General features: G+C 50.2%; 1 protein-coding gene across 6 annotated transcripts in view; it reads left to right on the top strand.

Moving 5' to 3' along the window:
- The window catches only part of Celsr1 (cadherin, EGF LAG seven-pass G-type receptor 1), a 135466-nt gene that overhangs the window by 36754 nt on the left and 78077 nt on the right, over positions 1–20635 (top strand). For 5 of the 6 annotated variants that reach the window (NM_009886.2, XM_030248310.1, XM_006520380.2 and 2 more), the window contains exon 2: positions 18230–18868. In NM_009886.2, coding sequence (NP_034016.2) covers positions 18230–18868 — 639 coding nt within the window. Of the gene's footprint in view, positions 1–3773; positions 3867–18229; positions 18869–20635 lie in introns of those variants that run through there. The other variant, XM_006520382.3, reaches the window with a different exon arrangement.

The raw sequence follows: 20635 nt of genomic DNA, 5'->3' as shown, positions 1-20635 counted from the left end.
TTGTACAGTAATTATTCAACTTGTATACTGGAGCACCCAGGTGACTGTCTTGTGTGTGTGTTTATGTATGTGTATGTCTGTGTGACTCTGTCTTATGTAACAAGGAACGTTATGCACACCTCTTTAGAGCAAGAGGGCCCCAGGTGGTGCTCCCAGACCCCTGTTACACCCCACCTGACTCAAACCCCTCCTGTGACCCTGAGAAATCCCTCTGCACTCTTTGACACGTCAGATCTAGATGATGCGCAGGACCCAGTGAGTCAAGACACGTACTGGTTAGCTTTTTGCCTACTTGACACAAAACAAACTAGAGTCAGTGGGGGAAGAGAGAACCTCAGCGGAGAAAAACGTCCTCAGCAGTTTGGCTTGTGGGTAATTCTGTGGTCATTTTCACAATTCATGATCTATGGCCATACCACCCTAAGCAGGTGTCCTGGACTGTATAAAACACAAGCTGGGAGAGAGAGAGAGCCTTGGAGAGCCAGCCAGGAAGCAGCATTTCTCCACAGCCTCTGGGACTCACTTAATTCTTGCCAGGGTGTTGCACAGGGATACTTGTCTGTAGTCCTGTGTGTGAGTGCCATTGCAGAGTGGCTCAGACTCTGGGCAAGGCAAGTTTTCACAATGAGTGGGGGCCGAGCGGCTCTTTTGGCCTTGAAGGTTTACGGTTCTTACAATGTGGAGGCCACAGAAAAAGTAGATTTCCTGGTACAGTCAAGATTGCCCCAGTGTCACCTGTGTCACATCATGGAGTTGAGGACAGTCATGGGCCCCTGTACTCGCTGGGGTCCAAGCAGTTGGAAGGGATACCTACACAAGGGTGGGTGCTCAGCCTCACCCCCGGCTTCTTAGCAAAAGCTTGGCAGTGCTAAGTTAGACTCCCTCCTCCCGGAGCAGAGGGTGGGAAAGCCTCGCTTGAGTTAATAAGTAAACACACTGTGGTCAGCAGGCATGGTGCCCCCTCATGCCACTTAGGTGGGAAGAAATGGTCTCAGTGTAATTACCAGCCAAGTTATTTGGCTGTAAAGATTGGAGGAACTGGGAACAGCAGCCATATGTTGGTTTAAGATACAGAATAATGAAAATGTACTTATACAGCCCCGAGATGAGATGCTGAAAATTGAAAGTGAGAACAAAGAGGCTGTCACTGCCCGTCCCATCAGTGTTTATAACCAGCAATGGCTGGGCCTGCCTGGCTGTGGGCGTGACCATCCAGCGGTGGGCGTGGCTATGCGGGCTATGGGCGTGGCTATGCTGGCTATAGGCGTGGCTGCTGTGGCCCTGGCTAACCTACCTGTCTAGCCCCTTGGCTCTGAGTGATGCTTGCTAATGAAATCCAGCTCACTGATGTTCTAAAGAAAATGGTTTCTTCAAGGTATATGCTGTGTGGAGCTGGGATGGGGGTATTCGTTTCTTCTGTGACCCATGGCTAGTCCCACGTGACATCACCCCACTTCTCAGGCCAGGGCAGAATCCTGACTCAGGTGTGAGTGATTCAAACCACTTTCCATGAAAGTCTCCTGCTCAGGTGTGCACATGGGTATCTGCATACACCTCTTCAGGCACTTAGTTCACCAGCACCTGGGGCCCTTGGGTGGGCCATGTACCCAGGGACTCTAAGGCAGAATAACGCATGGGCCTCTGAGTGGGACTGTCATTCCCAGATTGTCCCCATTTTCCTGCGAGGCTGAGTGGGGAGGGCATAGGTTTGCTGTGTATTTCTCCGTTCTGTCTAGAAGACTAGTTTATGCTGTAACTAGTCTCTGTCACAGCATAGATCCCAGTCCCCATCATCACCCACCTGCTGCCCTTCCATGCAACTGAAAGGAAACCAGGAGTAGTCATCTCCCGTACCTCCCGCATGCATCCTGGGTATCCTCCCATCAGCCCACCTAGCCTCCCTCACTTCTCACTAGCACACAGTTCCTTCTCTCTCTCATTACTCACCCCAGCCACCCAGGACACTTCTTACCTGATAACTGTGTGGCTTGTCTGCCTCCGGCAGGCTGAAGCCATCTTCAGGGCACCACCAGGGCACCACAATAAGGCCTCCCCTTGGCATCCTGACACCTCACCTGGCACGCACAGTGCTGCAGATATTTGTTGAATTAATGAGTGATGACATTTTTAATTAGAGTTCCTTTGAGTTTAGGTTGCAGATTAGAATCTTCCAAGACTTTACGCCAGATAATTTTTTAATTGTGAACGAGTGTACCTGTAGTCAGCTCTGCAGTAATTATGGAGCTAAGGTAACCCACAGTTTTCAAGACCCCCCCCTAGGGGAGTTCTCAAGAGGGAAATCCAATTTGTCTCTGCTAAATCTTCCGTTATCCACTTAGTAAGAGGATATTGGGTATTAATCTCTTCCATCTGTTCAAACTCAGACTAGAGGTGACACTGCAGGGGTTTGCAAGCTGATGTGGTGTGAGTGGGTGCAAGTCTGGGTGTACAGGCTCGAGGTCCTGAGGCCAGGAGGCTCAGCAAGGGACTATACAGTTGAAGAGACCTCCCAGAGCCAGGTAGAACAGGGAAGACCTCTCAGGCCTCCTGGAGCAGAAGCAGGCAAGCAAGGGTGAGGGACACAAGAGAGACCGAGAGACTGCCTTTTGGTACGCCACTGTAGATAGTGTTAGCCCTGGGAGCAATTCAGAGTTGATGATGGAGTGTCACTCAAGCTTCTAAATGTCAGAGTCACAATCAAAACAAAACAAGCCAAAGCGCTGCCCAGAGTCGGCTCCCAGAAGCCGCAGAAGCCAGAAGATGACCCAGAAGCCACAGATGACCCTTCTGCTCCATCCTGCATGTGCTCACCTCAAAGGTTGGGGCTGTAGCCCTGAGCAACCTATAGCTGGGAGAGCAGAGGGGCCCTAGGGCAGTGCCACGTGCACCAGCCCATGTGGGTGAACGTGTAAGAAGAGCCATGCTGGCCATCTATCTCTGAGCCACCCAGGCTCTCTGGAGCAGTAGCAGTGCGCAGAGGCATCAGGGTTAGGGTGAGCTGTGGTCGGGGACAAACCGGCTGCCAGATTGTGCTGTGCTCCTTGGTTGCTATGCTCCCCTCGGCTCCTCAGTTCCTGCTAATGAGCTGGGTGAAGCTGCTGAGTGGTATGGGCACTCTGCCCACCCCAGCCGCCAGCCCACACAAGGGGGTCCAAGTCCGCACTTGGATCTTTGCGCTGGCTGACCTCAAAATAGGCCCATCTCATTAGTTTCATGAGGAAGGAGCCCTGTGGCAACAAAGACCGGGGAGAGGACCCAGAAACTCCCCGTGACATGGAGCTTGTCTAGAGGCAGGACCAGTTTGAGGTGGGAAAGGGCTTTTGTTCCCGCCTTTGAATACCAGAGACTAATTCCACCATCTGGTGGAGGGAAAGGAAGCCTGGAAGACCACATTAAAATACTCAGCCATAGAAAGCCGGTCATGCCTCCCTAAAGACATATAGTATGTTAGAACTCACACTTTCCCGTTCGCTTGAAGAGCCCCATTCATGGGGGTGGGGGGTGGGGCACCAGCCTCTTACTCCTCTCACCATCTGCAGTTCCTCACCAATCTCAAGCTACTGTGTACCACCCTGCAAATGCGTTAAATCAGCCTTTTGAAATTTAGGCCTGGAATTTTGTTAACAAATATTTAACTAGAGGGTTAGAAAAAAAAAAAAAGAAAAAGAAAAACCAACCCCGTGGTAGCAGGTTGTGAGACAGCTCAGGGCCAGCCTTTGATCTGTTCCCCAGAAGAAAAAAACCCATGTGGGCCCCCTCCTTCACCAGATTAAAAGAAGCTGGGAGTCATGGAGGTGACCTGCATGTCCCCAGTGATGGAGGAGGCCCTGTGGATACTTGGTCCCCAGGCATCTGATGAAGTGTCTGTGAGTGCCCTCTCCAGTACCTCCCACAGCTTTGGTGACTTGGGTACTGCAGTGAATAACAGGCTGAGGGCTTTCAGGTGTGCTGTGGGTTGCTGGCTCTGGCCCTGGGGGGATGGAGCCAGACCTGTGAAGGTGGGAGTTAGGGTCTAAAAATCTTCTCCAGGGAGTATTTGCATTTCAAAACAGAGCTCTGTAAAAGTATTCTGGAAGTCACTTAAAAGGTTCCTGAGTGGCCAAGAGCTGGCTACTCCCTATCCCCAGTAGACGCTGCAGGAGATCTGTCCCTACAGCATGATGGGGCCTGAGCTCTAAGGAATGATCCTGTCCTCTGCAGGTTGTATGGGGGCCGAATGGCCAGGCTGATGGGCTGTGTGCAAGCTGATGGTTCCCCGGTGCCCCGTCCTCACCTTTGAAGCTGGTTCCTGGCAACTTCGTCTTGTCTTGTCTTCCTTTGATCTTCTGGGTGTGGGCAGTGCCCTTGTAGGTGGTTCTGGGAACCAGGATGCCCTGTGTTGAAGTAACTGCTCCTTGTACTTACCTGGCTGTGGTACCTGGTGCTGTGGGTGCCGGTCACCTTTGTTGTTCCTCTCTTGCTTGTAGATAGGTACACGGTTGGTGCAGCAAAGCCCACAGCTTCCTGCACGTATTACAGCTACAGCTGGACACCGGTGATTACTGTCTCTTTAGGAAATGTTAGAGAAAGACAGCAGAAGACTGACAGGCCTCACTGCACATGACAAATGTGTTCTAGAGAGGTGCGTTTCCCCAAGTTCAACACATGAACCTATGGACTTCAGAATTCTCCACAGATTTCAGATGAAGGATTTGAGGCCTATTTTGGGGGCTGTGTCAGTGGTAGCAGGCTGCCCACAGCCACTTGAGGGGTTCCCCTAATTTTGGGGGGGATCTGAACTCAGGCCATACCAGGATATGTGAGGGTGTTTGTTTGAGAAAGGGTTTCTTTGCATAGCCTCGGCTGTTCTGGAACTCGCTTTGTAGACCAGGCTGGCCTTGAACTCAGAGAGATCCTCCTGCCTCTGCCTCTGAAGTGTTGGGGTTTAAAAATGTGCACGGCCACCGACAGGCAGGGTATGTGGTTTTGACGCAGAGAAGAGAAGCATTTTGGACTAGATGGTAAGAAGCAGAGTTAGGGGTTTAACAATGAAATCTTAATACAGACTTTAAGCAGGGGAAGATAAGAGAAAGAGAGATACTTAGGGTACTTAGAAAGAGTGTGGAAGCAAGGTTCTCTGGGAGAGAGCCAATTTACCAAAGCACTTGTGGGTATGGCCTCCTCGGGAGTTGCAATTAACTGTCTAAGCCATCTGTACCATTTCGATGGCTCTCAAGTTACAGTGCAGAGGTTGCTAAGAAACCTCTCCCTCCTTTTTTTATTTTTTTTATAAGTGCGACTGTAGGGTGGCCCTAGAGGTGCTTTGTAGAAATCATAACCTGATGAGGTAGAACCAGGAGCCACTAAGGCTGCACAAGGGGTTTCTGTGAGATTCTTAGAAAACTGCAGGGTGACAGCTGGGAGGGGGAGAAAGGCTTTTAAACAGTTGTTAATTGTACTGGTGTCCTTCCAGGGTCAAGGGCTCATTTCTCAGGTCCTCCGAGCTTAGCCTGTCTTTCTATCCTCAATGGAAGAGGGGCAGAGCTGGGTTTAGTTAGAAGCCAGGAATGTTCCAAAGTCTAAAGCCCTAGGCCAGAGCTCATTGCTTCCCTGTGAGACAGAATGTAGCCAACAAGGGAGGGGAGGGGTGAGGTGGGGAGGGGAGGGGAGGGGAGGGGAGGGGAGGGGAGGGATGCAGTGGGGTGTTGTTGTCTAAAAGCTCTCCTCTTTGCTGTTCATTGGGTTGGTGGCATGTCTGGGGCTGGAGAACATATGGCTGTCCGCTGGCAAGTGCTCAGGGCACCTTGTTATGCCGGATGGCGTCATCTGGCTTAGAACCAGGCGCTTACTTAAGCCCTCATTGTTGGTTAATCTTTGCCTGGGGGAGCTTCACCCATTTTACTAGGAGGAGGTAGAAAGGTGGCTTTCTGGCTGTAGCAGGGAGGAGTGAAGCTGGTCTCCCCCACCCCCCTTCTACTGGCCCAGCCAGTGTCACCTTTGGGGCCCAGCTGGCAGAGGGAACCCCAGACAGTACTGCCAGGAGATATTGAGGCCCCTACTTGGATTGGGCTGGCAGTATCTGGGGCACTAAGCCAGGAACCCCGAGTCTAGCTGCTTCCTGGGCTCTGGGTGCTCTGAGAGCCCAAAGTAGAGGAAGCTAGATAGCTCGTGTTGTTTCCCAGAGCAGGGTGGTTGCTGGGTAATTCTGCCCCCACAGACATTGGACAATGGAAATGGTTTTGGTTGTGACAACCCAAGGAGAGGCGTGGGTACTATCTCCTGGGTGGAAGCCAGGTACGCTTTGTAATGTCCGCGGTTACTGGGTTCCTGGTGTCAGCCGTGCCCTTTGAAGGCATCATTTGATGTCCCCCAAAAGGGAGATGGGGGGGGCTCAGACTTTGGTCTTGTTCAGAAGAATGGATATACGTCGTTCACGGGCACTGGAGATAAACGGGTGCTCGATCATATAAAGTTCCCACCAGACTCTCCATGGGATTCTAACCGAAGCCCTGGCGTGGCTTCCCTGTGGGCACTGAATGCACCTGCCTATGAGTTTCTTACACAATGTCTGGTGAACTACATAAACAGATCGTGGTGGCCTTGGCTCTGTCTGAGCAGTAACCCGGCATTCCTGCTGCCAGTGGGTTTGGTAACCCAGTGGTTAGCAGGTGGCTACCCAGCTCTTCAAAGAGAAGGTACTTGGTGCTTACAATAAGCCTCTTTATCTCCTGACTTCCTTCTCCATCTGGGTCTTAAGGACGTCACTTAAGGAAGTTTTGAGTAAGCTCCTACTTAAAACAATCTGTATTCAAAAATCATAATTGTGACTTCCTTTAAAAAGCTTTTCAAAAGGGCTGGAGAGATGGCTCAGCGGTTAAGAGCACTGACTGCTTTTCCAGAGGTCCCGAGTTCAATTCCCAGCAACCACATGGTGTCTCACAACCATCTGTCATGGGTGTCTGATGACGTCTTCTGCTATGTCTGAAGACAGTGACAATGTACCCACATATATGAAATAAATATGGCTGGAGTGAGCAGGGCGGGAGCAAGAGGGGCCAGAGTGAACTGGGCCAGAAAAAAAAAAGCTTTTCAAAAATAGACATGAAGGGACTGGAGAGGTTGCTTGGAGATTGACTGTATATGGCTCTTGTAGAGAAGGACTCAAGCCACCTGTAAGTCCAGGTCCTCTGTGGGCATCTGCACTCATGCACACATACAGTATAACTTGAATAGGAAGCTGAGCATGAAGTACATCTTTAGAGCCCAGTTCTGGTGAGCTAGAGTCTGGAGAATCTGGAGTTCAGTGTCATTCTTAGCTGCATAGCAAGTTCAAGACCACGTTGGGCTGCATGAGATCCTGCCTCTAAAACAAAACAGGATAGAGAGATGGCTCAGTGGTTAGGAGCCCCAGCTGTTCTTGCAGAGGACCCAGGTTCAGTTTCCAGCGCCCACATAGTGGCTCCTGGCCATCTCTAAACTCCAGTGCCATTTCCTGGCCTCTTTAGGCACTATGTGCATGATATACGTGCAGGCAAAACACCCATACACATAAAATAAAAATAACCTAAAAGAATCTGAAGTTGTTTTTTGAAAGACTTTTTTTTAGATTTATTTATTTTATGTATGTGAGTACACTGTCTCTGTCTTTAGACACACCAGAAAAGGGCATCAGATCCCATTACAGATGGTTGTGAGCCACCATGTGGTTGCTGGGAATTGAACTCAGGACCTGTGGAAGAGTAGTCAGTGCTCATAACTGCTGAGCCATCTCTCTAGCCCAGAATCTGAAGTTTTTTAAAACTTAAGAGAAAAAAAAAACCCAAACCCAACAATTGTACAGATTCACACAAGGTAAAACAAACCGGTTTAAGATGAGTCCTGCAGCAGCAGGTGATGTCTCTAGAATGTCCACCACTGTCCAGACCCAAAAGTGTTTCTTTCCTCAGAGACCTGTGGATTTAGTCCTTTCTTCCCCATCTCTCCTCTCTTGCTCTTGCCTCTGCGGCAATGCCCATCTGGGTATCTCATGTGACCTTCCGTTTAGAAGGAAGGTTTGAGCTGCGTCTTCACTGTAGGACATTCGGGACGTGGCCCCCTTTTCCTGCTTGGAGCTTCACTGGGTGGATCCCGCTGTGGTTTTCCATTCGTGCTGATGGCCATTTCTGTCCATCATGCTGGGGCATCCAGTTCCTTTCTGCGTCTTTTCAGTTCCTTTAAATCACACACTAGAATGGGTCTTGGAGTCCTACGTTAATTCTGTGTTTGGCCTTTTGAGGAACGGACCCTTACCACATTCATGAATGTTCTTTTTCTCCAAAAGAATGTTCCTGCTGGTATCTTAGCCTACAGCACCTGTGACTGGGGTCAGACTGGCTACTGTGGGGTAGGGATTTCAGGCATTAAACATAGTCGTAATGAGTCTCTATTAGTGTGTGTGTGTGTGCGTGTATACATGCATTTACACACTACACACATGTGTATGGGCAGGTGTGTGTGGAGGGGGGTGTGCATGCGTGTATGTATGCATGCATGTGTGTATGCATGCATGTACACACACATGTGTATGTGCAGGTATGTGTGTGTGTTGTGTGTGTGTGTTCATGTGCACATGGAAGCCAAAGAATGACATCAAATGTCCTTCTCAGCTATCCTTCAGGAAAGTCTCTTACTGAACGGAGAATTTCCCAATTCTGCTAGGCTGGTTGGTCACTGAGCCCCAGGGACCTTCCTTGTGCATTGCCACACCTGGCTTTTTACCCGATTGCTGGGGTCTGAACTCAAGACCTCACGCCTGCACAGCACATGGTTCATAGACTAAGCCATCTCCCTAACCCTGAGCTGAGTTTTTAATGGAATAAATGATGGTTCCACATTTGAATTAGATACTGCCTTCTTTTTTTTTTTTTTTTCCAAGACAGGGTTTCTCTGTATAGCCCTAGCTGTCCTGGAACTCACTTTGTAGACCAGACTGCGCCTGCCTCTGCCTTCCGAGTGCTGGGATGAAGGCATGCGCCACCATGCTCGGCTAGATGCTGCCTTCTACCTTGGGGTAGAGCCCTGTTCTAAATGTAAAGCCAGAAAGAGCATTCCTTCTTCCCTCCCTTTTTTCTTCTTCTCCCTCTAGTTGTTTGCTCCTTTTTAGTGATAAACTTTACGGCCATGTTGACCATTTCCCCATTCCATTTAAGTGTGCGTGTACAAGAGAGAGAGAGAGAGAGAGAGAGAGAGAGAGAGAGAGAGAGAGAGAGAGAGAGAGATTGATTGATTAGTGCACACATGCACACAGGAAGTTAGAGGACTACTTACGGGAGTCATGTCTCTCCTCCCATCATGTAGGTCCTAGGGATCTGCCCAGGGTTGGTTGTCAGCCTCCCCAGTGAGCATTGTTACCTACTGAGTCATATCTTCAGCCATGCTGTAACCATTTTTGAATGGATGGCTTGAGGACATTTCGTTCACTGCCACTGCTATGCGGCCAGCACAGTGTCTGTCAACCCCTGGAGCTCGTCTTCAGGGTGTCACATAGCAGCTGTCACTGTAAAACTGAACCCCCGAGGCTGCCAGCCCAGCAACCTCCATCTACTGTCTGTCTCTCTGAATTTGGTCTCTTTGGGATCTCTTTGCTGGTGGACTTATGCTGGCTTTGACTGCCAAGCCTGAGGACCCCCGGGGTCCCACAGCAACAGTGGTTCTCAACCTTCCTAATGCTGTGACCCTTTAATATAGGTCTACATGTTGTGGTGACCCCAACCACAAAGTTATTTTCATTGCCTCTCTTTTTCTTAAAGATTTATTTGTTTGTTTTATGTATGTGAGTACACTGTAGCTGTACAGAAGGTTGTGAGCCTTCATGTGGCTGTTGGGAATTGAATTTTGGGACTTCTGCTCGCTCTGGTCAACCCCGCTCACTCAGTCCTTGCTCGCTCTGGCCCAAAGATGTATTTATTATTATACATAAGTACACTTGACTTCAGACACACCAGAAGAGGGCATCAGATCTCATTACGGGTGGTTGTGAGCCACCATGTGGTTGCTGGGATTTGAACTCAGGACCTTTGGAAGAGCAGTCAGTGAGTGCTCTTACCTGCTGAGCCATCTTGCCAGCCCTCATTGCTCCTTCATAACTGCAATTTTGCTACTGTTATGAATCGTAATGTAAATATCTGACACATAGGATATCTGATATGTGACCCCTAAAGGGGTTGTGTAACCCACAAGTTGAGAACGGAGGAAGATGTCATTTCGTGCCTCCTCGGTTTCTTCATTTCTTGTGTTACTGGAAAGTTGTCTTTTCTAGATTATGTGATGTCTTGTCTTTCTTGGTACTCCTATACCAACTCCCTGGGGGTGGTGTTTCTTCTCTGGCTCTTGTGAGAGGGTAGTTCCTTGACATTTACAGTGGGAAGAGTTTAGGGGTAGGGGGAGATACCAGGTGACGGTGTCTTGGAAACCAGATGAGCATGGAGAGAAGTGGGTGCTTTGTTTGAATGAGTGCATTTGGAGCTGTGTAGTTTCAGGTGCTCACCACAGTGCTCCTCGCTGACTGATTCCAAACCTGGCTAAGATCTTGCTTGCTATAGAAGGAGGGACCTGCTACTGGTGAATCACAGAGCATGCCTACTGGGGGAGCCTTAACAGCCTGGGTACTGGCTGGGATTCTCCTGGGAGTGATAGGTTGGAAGTCTCCTCACATGTCTGTTTCCTTGTTCCTAACAGTGGCAGCAGGGAACAATGTCTACATGCACGGACATGGGCTGGAGTCTGCCTTCTATGCCTGACTTCTCCCAGCACCGCAGTGAGGCCAGACGCCATCATGCTACACTCCCTTAGATATACCAAGGCTTAGACATGGGACAGCTGATCTGGTTCTCTGTGGAGCAATCTAGAGGTCAGGATGGGTGGGTGGCAGGTTGTCAGCTCCTGAGCCTGGGCTGTCCCCAGTGTGGGACTAGATTGTCTGCACCTCACTTAACTTTCCCAAAAGTCTTCTCTGGCACTAATTTTCAGATGATTGCTCGGTGAAGAATGTGGCAACTGCTTGGTATTTTGCTGCCAGCATGTTCCCATAGAGAGGTTGAATGTGTGAGGCCCATGTTAGCTGTCTGTGGCCTGCCATGTGCTCAGACCATGGAGAATTGTGGGCTCCGGTCCAGGTTGTAGCAGGGGACCCTCATGGTACAGAAGGTACAGTCACTGTAGCTTGGTAGGTGGCAGTTTAGTTTCTTGAACTCCACACCCAGTGCTTGGGGGATTGTGCCACCAAGCCTAAGATTGTCACGTCTCTGGGTAGATATAAGCTCATCGCTACCCCTGGTTTCTAAGGAATGGGGCAGCCTACAGGGACTCTTATCCCTGACATATCTGTACAGAGGACTGGAATCAGGCCACCCTGGATGTCCAGGAGTTGCCTTTGTCCCGTGATGAGTCATTGTCCTTATGGATGGACACTAGGTTGGGTCTATTATAAACCCAGCAGTAGGAGTAGCCCTTGGGCTGCCATTCCCTGTGAGCCTGAGTGTATATTCTCACATTCAAATAAGAGAAATTGCCTCAGCGGGTATCCTGGAGGTAGGCGTTAAGGCTAGGAAGGAGGGGCATTCTGCTGGCCCTAGACTCTTGAGCAAGCAGATGTTTGCTGACCAGCTGCCTGGCAGGTGCTGGGGGCATAAGCTAGAGGGAGGTCACTCACAGCAGGGAGATGGCAGATGGCCTGATGGACACTTGGTGCTGGAGGCCTGGCTGCCTCCTCTTAGTGGTACAGGTGGCAGTGGCTGTAGTGGTGACATTGGTTGCCTAGGACTAGGTTAGGGGTGGAACCTGAAAACATTTTAAGTTAAAAAGAGTAGCTAAGCCGGGCAGTGGTGGCACACGGCCTTTAATCCCAGCACTTGGGAGACAGAGGCAGGTGGATTTCTGAGGTTGAAGCCAGCCTAGTCTACAGAGTGAGTTCCAGGACAGCCAGAGCTACACAAAGAAACCCTGTCTCAAAAAACAAAACAAAACAAAACAAAACAAAACAAAACAAAACAAACAGTAGCTAAGGGACTCTGAGTAGTAAATGCTTACTGGGGCCAGGATTCTAAGGCTGGTATAGATTTCCCTGAGCAGGTATCAGAATCTTGGCACTTGAAAGTGTGTGTGAAGACGCTCCCATCCTCAAACTCTAGTCAGGGTAGATTGGGTTCTGGCTGCCTGGGGTTTGGTCCAAAGATTCAGGGGGACCAGTAGGAGAGAGACACCTCCCCCTTCCATGCAGAGACCCCTTCTCCAGCTCCACAGAACAGCAGTGGAAAAATAGAGCATGGGTTCCAAACAAGAAGGGGCCCTAAGTGTGAGTGAATAGGGGGAGGGGATTAGGAGAGACCAGTGAAGACAGGACCCAGCTGGGGATGGGGGAAAGGGCTACCAGCTCTGTCCTCTGGTCTCCTGGCAACGGATACAGCTGCAGACCCCTGTGGTACCCTGCCAGTTGACTGCAAGGTGACCATAGGTCTTTCCAGAATGGAGTCAGAGCAGGTGGCCTGGTTGTTACGGCATTAGTGTGTGGAACCATTCCTGCTGCCCCAGGTCTCCATCCCGAGGCTGGGGAGAAGGGGAGGGGGGTGGGGTGGTCACTGTTGCTCCTCACAAAGGGAGCAGAAGCAATGTTCTTGCTGCCACCATTACTGTGCCTGACCATGCCCCACCCACCACCTGAGCCTCATCCACACCCTGAGAGCTCCTGCCACCTTGTCCCAAGACTTTCAGCTTTTGTTTGAGGGGGTGAGGAGACAGCTAAAAAAAAAAGGACCTGGAGATGCCCTCAGGGCAGGAGCCAAATACCACCTGCTGTCTAGCCTCCCTGTGAACTCAGAAGCCCTCCCAGGCTCCAGGGAGAGGCACAGTTCCCAGTGCTTTGAGCCTATAGAGTCCTGGAGAATACAGGAGCTGGGGACAGGGGTACAGCATCTGGCAGTGATCTGCTGATGGCAGTAGTGGCTCTCCCTAAGTGTCAAAGCCATGACAGTTTAGAGACAGCGAGGGGGATGAGGTCCCATAGTGAGTGGGTAGATGGCACTGGCTTCTATTCAAGTCTCACTGAATTGTCCGCCAGGCTTTGTTGTCTAATAGGTTAGAAACTAACCTATCCTACTCCTAGTCTCCAGTGGGCAGGACTGGGATCTTCCTGCCGCTCTCCCATCCACCCTACCCACCATCACTGGGGCCTTTCAGTATGGCTGTAGGAGTGGCTCAGCTCAGCATACTCCGGCTCTCAGTGTTGTACTATCCTTGTTTGAAGAGGCCAGTGAGGAGACCTTTATGGACCTGTCCACACTGCTAAGGACTCATTCCTGGGCTTAACTCCCTTCCGCCTGCCTCCCCTCAAAATCACACAAGGCCAGCAGACGACTTCCGTCTCCTGCCTCTGTGGTCTTGTCCCCCTGTGACTTCACGTTCTCATGTGGTCCATGCTAAATAATGCTCCCCAACCTATGCCGGACCTGGGGTGCCCTTGTCCAGTGAATTGTGTCCCCAAACTAGGTCCCATGCTGTCGTCCTTTGGAACCCATGCTGGTTTCAAACTCATGATAATCCTACTGCCTCAGTCTCCCAGTCTTCCCTGGGATCGCAGGGAATCATAGGAATTGCAGCTCTCTCCCCACTTATGGATTCTGGAGCTTGGTCTCAGAATGAAGTGGCTGATTGTGCCGTTGTTAGACACTTGGTCACAGTTGTGTCACGGCACTTTGAGGACAGGGACCCCCTCTTCCCTCTTACTTCCCAGGCTTTCCCGCCACTTTTTCTTCATTGCATGTCCGCTTCAGGGAAGCAACCTCTATCCCTCCTGGTGATGGCTACTCTGCCTCTCAACCTCAATGATGTCACCTGCACTGGGTTTCAGAGCTGTAGCTCTGACCCCAGCTCCCCATTCCATACTGGGAGGGCTTTAGGCTGTGAAGAGGTACCCTTGGCATCAGGATGCAGTTGTGGATGTATACCGTCTATTTTCTCACCACTGCCCCTCATCCATGTCAGAGGATCAGGCAACAGCCTCTACCCCTCACTGTGGAGACGTGGAAAGTTCTTCCAGGCATTGAGAGGCCCTGCTGGCAGCCACCCTACAGCCTGGTGCTCTGCCTGACACCTGCTCTGCCTCCTTCCTGTTGTCTGAGGGAGTGCGGTGTCTTCTGAGAAGGTGGTGGATGTTGCATCGGGCCGGTTGAGGATGCTGAAGCATCAGGCTGCTTTAGGATACTACAAAGCCAGTGGCGGCTGTGGTTGGTTCCTGCGCTGTCCTCACACAGAGGAAAAGCCTTCAGCTCTGGTCTGGGGAGCTGTCTAAGCCCAGAGCTTTCCTAAGTTGAGCATACTGACCCTGCACACCCAACCTAGCTGCAAAATAAACAGAAGGCATGGAGAAGAGAGTTAGTTCTCTGTATCCGTGCCTTTAAAATCACTCACACCATCAGGACCTGGGGCACAGAGAGCCTGAGACAGCAGCACCACAGCCTAGAGGGTCTGTGCCTGAATGTCACCTGGGGTTCTGAGTGGGGACCTAGATAGGAAAAGGACACTGAGTCAAAACACAGGGAACCTGAGGGTAGTGTGAACTGAACTGTGGTTAGTAGGCGCTGATATGGCCCTTAAATGATGATACTCGTCCCCCACTAATTTAGTGACGTGGTTAATGGGGATTGTGGGCACATAGTCTTTGGGATGTCTCTCTCTACACATTTTATGCAATTCTGAAGCTGTTCTGGAATAGAATTTATTTAAAGTCAGTGGCCCAGACAGAGCCAGTATCTACATTGCAGAGAATGGCCAGGTCTAGTTCTCTGGACTCCCGAGCAGTGACACACACACACACACACACACACACACACACACACACACAGACTCTTGTTTTATCTTGTGTAAAAGGGGTTGCTTGCTCCCTTCTAAAGCCATGTTATCTAGATCTGCCCTGTTCGCTGGTTTCTAACCCTATCTGTTTTCACCGTGTGGCATTCCATCTCAGGGTGGCCAATCCTTCATTTCAGTGGTGGCCTTGGTGACAGACATTTACACTTGTGTCCCCCAAAGGCTTTACTAAGTCATAGGTTGGCTCAGAAACCCAAGCCAGACCACTGAAGCCACACACACACCTCTGGCTTACAGACTGGGAGGAGTTAGCCCCAGGGCAGGCAGTAGGCGTGGCCATGCTTCTGACACATCAGTACCCAAAGCTGCTTCTGTGGTTGGGTTTGCTTCCTCTCTGAGTGAGGAGAGCTGCCTCTAGGCTGTGGCTCCTCGTTCTGGTATGTTCTTCTGTGCTGTGTGCCTCTTTGGGCTGCCCCCTGTGAAGGCCGAGACTTGGTGTCCCCTTTCACGGTGGGTCAGGGTAACCCAATCAATCTACTATAAGAAAGGAGGCTTTTAACTTAAAGTCATATGACCTTTAACATCCTAGGCCAGGACAAACAAATCCCCGTGTGGTTAAAGAATGTCTTGAAACAATTGCCATCAGGAAGCAAGCACTGTCCTAGTCAAACCACTGTGACAAGATCAAATCGGCTACAAAAACATGCCTCGATGGAAAGCCGTCCCTGGGTGGTGTTTGTGCGTCTGTCAGTGCTGGAGTGGAGGAGACAGTAGGCTCCTGCTGTCTGCCCTCCTTTCATCCACACTTGCTTACCTAGAAACTTCTGAGTACTGGGGACTGGTCTAGACGTCACCAGTGCAAACGATAATTACAGGAACACAACCTGAGAGTCCTTGGTCCTTAGGGACTCTTGGGCATAAACAGTTGGAATGAGTAGGACCGTGGCCACCCCTAAGCAGGAACAAAAGCATGAATGTGGGGAAGGACGGGTGTTCAACATGGAGACCCTGGGAGGTTGCTTTGCATGGACACCCTCAGTGAGGGACTGGTGCAGTCAGAGGGTTCTCAGAGTGGAGGGCCCTCAGTGAGGTGAGTGAGCAGAGACTCAGGTGGCAAGGGGACAGCCAGTGGATAGTGACGAAGGCAGTACTCGAGGCAAAAATTGACGGTGTACATTTAATCCCTGAGGTGGATTGAGGGGTTGGGCAGGCAGAGCTGGAGATGTATAAATCCTATATGCAGCCTAGTGATACCCCTGGGTTATAATCAAGCTCTTTAAAAAATTTAACTTTGGGGGACTGGAGAGATGGCTCAGCGGTTAAGAGCACTGACTGCTTTTCCAGAGGTCCCGAGTTCAATTCCCAGCAACCACATGGTGGCTCACAACCATCTATAATGGCATCTGATGCCCTCTTCTGGTGTGTCTGAAGACAGTGACCATGTACTCGCATACATAAAATAAATAAATCTTTCAAAAAAGTTTAACTTTATACTTAAATTATAATCTTAACCACTTAAAGAACACCTCTCAGTGTCATTAAGAATGTTCATGATCTGTTGAAATTTTATTTTTGATTTATGTGTGTGGAAGTTTTCTGCACGTGCATATGTGCACCACATGTGTGCCTGGCGCTCACAAGGCCAGATGGAGATGTAGAATTTTATAGACAGTTGTGCATCACCATGTTAGGAAGTAAATTCACATCTTTTGCAAGAGCAGCCAGTGCTTTCAAACACTGAGCCATCTGTCTAGCCCCATCATATTTTCTTCAATTGAAAAAATTTTTTTCTGCAGGGTGATGGTGGCATATGCCTTTTACCCCAGCACCCAGGAGGCAGAAGCAGGTGGATCTCTGAGTTCAAAGCCAGCCTGCTCTACAGACCAAGTTTAGGGCAGCCAGAACTACACAGAGAAAACCTGTGTCTATCACAAGTCTACCCTCTATCAGTCTGACACAGAAACATACCACCTTACAGCAGGACTTTCTGCTCCTTTCCCCACAGGCTCGCAGCCATCTCATAATGCAAAATACATTCAGTCCAACTTCGAAAATCCCCATAGTCTTGGACAATACCGTGTCAAAGTGGGAGTGGAGAATCTCTTTTGAGATGCAGGTTATCCCTTAACCATGAGCTCCCCAGACAGTCAAGAAGCAAGTTATCTTCTTCTAACAGTAACAACGCAGAGTAAGCAATCCATTCCAGAAGGGAAGAATGGAGACACAGCGGGAAACGATCAGACTAAAGCAGAACTGAAGTCCGGTGGGGAAAAATTCTCAATCTCCCAGTCACGGTTAGCTTGTCGGGCTTATAATGTAATCACCTGGGGTCCACAGGGCTAAGGTGGCCCCTCATCTCCGACTCTGCCATCCTCAGCACACATAACCTCTCTTGGTTATGTGTACGCATAATCCACTCCACCTGTAGCTCTCCTCGGTGGGCATCCCATGGTTCTGGCATTTCTAACATCTTAGGGCCTTTGTTGCAAATTTATGCTCCATCCTCGTGGCCTCGTGCATAGTATCCTAGAGCCTCCTTGCGGGGACTCCAACTCCTGCCACATGTTCTCTGGCCTCAGGCACTTTCTGGAGCCATGGCTCAAGTCTCTTTTTTTTATCTTGTCCCTTTTATGCCAATACCATGGAGATAGATGATGCTGCAAAGTTCTGCTTCTAGCATGGGATTGAGCTTGGCTCCCTTGGACCATAGTTACATTGGCCTTTGTGTGCTGACCAACACAAAGGATAGAGTCCATCGTGGGGGCTGAGGAGAGGGGAGGCTTGGGCAGTGATGTGGAGGGATAGTTGGTCCTATTGCACTGGCACTTACGAACTATGAGAGAGCTCTTAGTTACCCTTGCAAAACAGTGTCTATCCAGCATTCTTGCATGCTGGCTGTGTAAGGATACAAGTGCATAAGGCTCAGATACGTTAAGCCACGACGTGGCACATTGGGTGGGGCTGCTCCCTGGTGGCACCAGGGTTGAGGTGCTATGGTGGGGTTTGAGTTGAGTGGGAGGATAATGGGAAGAGTTGTAGTAAGAAGAGGGGAGGTTGGGGTCAGGGTGAGATGGTCAGGTTCACTGTACAGTGAAGATCCCAGGTCTTTTATGTCTGGAGTGAGATCTGTGAGCTGAGAAGTCCCTATGTGCTATGGGGCTGAGGGCCCCTGAGGTCTCTCTAAGAAAAGGGAACATTGAGAGCTGAGGTTGGGATGCAGAGTGTGTCAGAAGTGTCAGCAGGAAGATGGGGTACATAGGAAGTCAAGGGTGGGGAGTGAGAGTGGGGGTACCCAGGCTGGCTTCTCTTTTGCCAAGTACATCTAAGCTAAGGCTGCCCTTGGTGGGGTTGTAGGAGCCTTTACTGTCTCGGGCATCCTACTGACAACAGGTCTCCTTGTGTCCCATAGATGGTATCCACAGTGTCACCGCTCTCTGCACTCTGCGCGTGACCATCATTACAGATGACATGCTGACCAACAGCATCACTGTCCGCCTGGAGAACATGTCGCAGGAGAAGTTCCTGTCCCCGCTGCTGTCCCTCTTTGTAGAAGGGGTGGCCACAGTACTGTCCACCACCAAGGATGACATCTTTGTCTTCAACATCCAGAACGACACGGACGTCAGCTCCAACATCCTGAACGTGACTTTCTCGGCACTGCTCCCCGGTGGCACCCGTGGCCGGTTCTTCCCGTCAGAGGACCTGCAGGAGCAGATCTACCTGAACCGGACACTGCTCACCACCATCTCCGCCCAGCGAGTGCTGCCCTTCGATGACAACATCTGCCTGAGGGAGCCCTGCGAGAACTACATGAAATGCGTGTCTGTGCTTAGGTTTGACAGTTCGGCCCCCTTCATTAGTTCCACCACGGTGCTCTTCCGGCCTATCCATCCCATCACGGGCCTGCGCTGCCGCTGCCCGCCGGGTTTCACCGGGGACTACTGCGAGACTGAAATTGATCTTTGCTACTCCAATCCGTGCGGGGCCAATGGCCGGTGCCGGAGCCGTGAGGGTGGCTACACTTGTGAGTGCTTCGAGGACTTCACTGGTAAGTGTCTGGAGCCTGTGGGACGGGCTGCTGGTGCGGGGGGGGGGGGGGCTTACCTCTGCTTTGTGCACGGTGAGAAGAGGCTCACAGTGTACTTGTGAGGTGTGAGGGTTTCCTATGGGTGTCCAGTGACATGATGTAAGAGGACAGGTCCTGGACTTGTGTGTCATCTCCATTAAGGTCTCTTCAGGTGGCACTTTCCTTGCTGCCAGCCTCCCAGTCCTCATTCACCTTCTTGGGGGATCCGTGTCTTCCTCTCCAGAGGACGTTAGGAGGGGCCTGTTTAGGTGAGATGTACTTTTGATACCCAAATGCCTCGGATACCTTAGATGTATCTAAGTGAGTTCTGTGGTTTTTAGATAAGGTCTGGCTCCAAAGCCTATCCTGGCTTCAAAACCGTGGCAATCCTCCTGTCTCAGCCATTTGCAAGCAGATTGTTAAAGCTCTTTATTCCAGATTTTCAGATTAATTGGTTAGTGCCAAACTATGCAGCTAGGGTAAAAATCCTGAGCCTTCAACTTCCTGGATCCCGAAAGAAGTTGTCAGTTCTAGTCATGCCTTATTGGTGCGAAGACTTAATTCACCTCCCTCCGCCCCGAAGATACTCCTAGCCCAGCATGTCCCGACCAGTCTTAAAGACAAGACCAACCTCTCTGACTGTAGCCAACAGTCGCTTTAAAAAATGAAGAGGCAGCCGAGAGCAGTATATACAACACCATTGTGAACTCCCGGATCTCAATCTGGTCTTTGATCCTCTATTAGGTACAGTTTCAACCCACTTGGAAAACCAATTCCCAATAGGTTCCGTGCTGAACAGATCATCTTTCTGGAAAGTTCCCTGACTTAGGGACTTGATTTATAGTGGAGGTGACTTGGAGATCCTTCTATCTTTAGGATGTCAGTATGAAATCCGAAGAATCTCTGCCCTCTAGGATAGGAATCTTATCTGCACACAGTACACATTTATTGCGTTCATCTTGAGGCCTGTAGGTATTAGAAGTGTGGGAAGCAGGAGGAAAGATGGAGGCAGCTAGCAGAGAGAGAAGAGAGTGGATATCTATGGCTCTGTGCATCCAAAGAGGAGGGGCGGTCTCTTGGAGAACTTTCACAGACTGCGAGATATGGGATGCCAGGTTGGCCTGCCGGCATGTCGGCATCTCAAGTTGGTTATTGTCTGGAAATGTGGAGGAGGGAGAAGGACATTTGGCTGCCCACCCCTCTACGGTTCCCCTCCCTGTCTGTGGCTGACTGCCAACAGGATGCGGGCAGTTCTTCCTGCTGCCTGGCAAGTGTTGATCCCTGATTCCTGCCTCTCAGGTGCCTGGTGGTGAGCAGGAAGGCAGAGGTCTAGGAGACACCCTGATTGACGGTGTGCACCGGAAGTGTTGACAAAATGTGTGTGTGTGTAGGGACTCCCCTCCTCTGCCTCTTCTTCCTGCTTTGAATTTAGCCAAGTCTAAACCCAATAAACAAGCGCTACCTCCGGGACACACCGGTAGCCATGGCCCCACCTCTCTTCCTTTTTAAAATTAATTAATTAATTAATTAATTAATTAATTTATTTTTAAAGTTGTATTTATTTTATATATTTAAGTACACAGTTACTGTCTTCAGACACACCAGAAGAGGACATCAGATCCCATTACAAATGGCTGTGAGCCACCAAGTGGTTGCTAGGAATTGAACTCAGGACCTCTGGAAGAGCAGTCAGTGCTCCTAACCTCTGAACCATCTCTCCAGCTCCCCACCTCTCTTCCTAACACCCCT

Source organism: Mus musculus, chromosome 15, assembly GCF_000001635.26.
Source record: "Mus musculus strain C57BL/6J chromosome 15, GRCm38.p6 C57BL/6J".
Taxonomy (NCBI): domain Eukaryota; kingdom Metazoa; phylum Chordata; class Mammalia; order Rodentia; family Muridae; genus Mus; species Mus musculus.
This window is presented reverse-complemented; position numbering and strand designations above follow the sequence as displayed.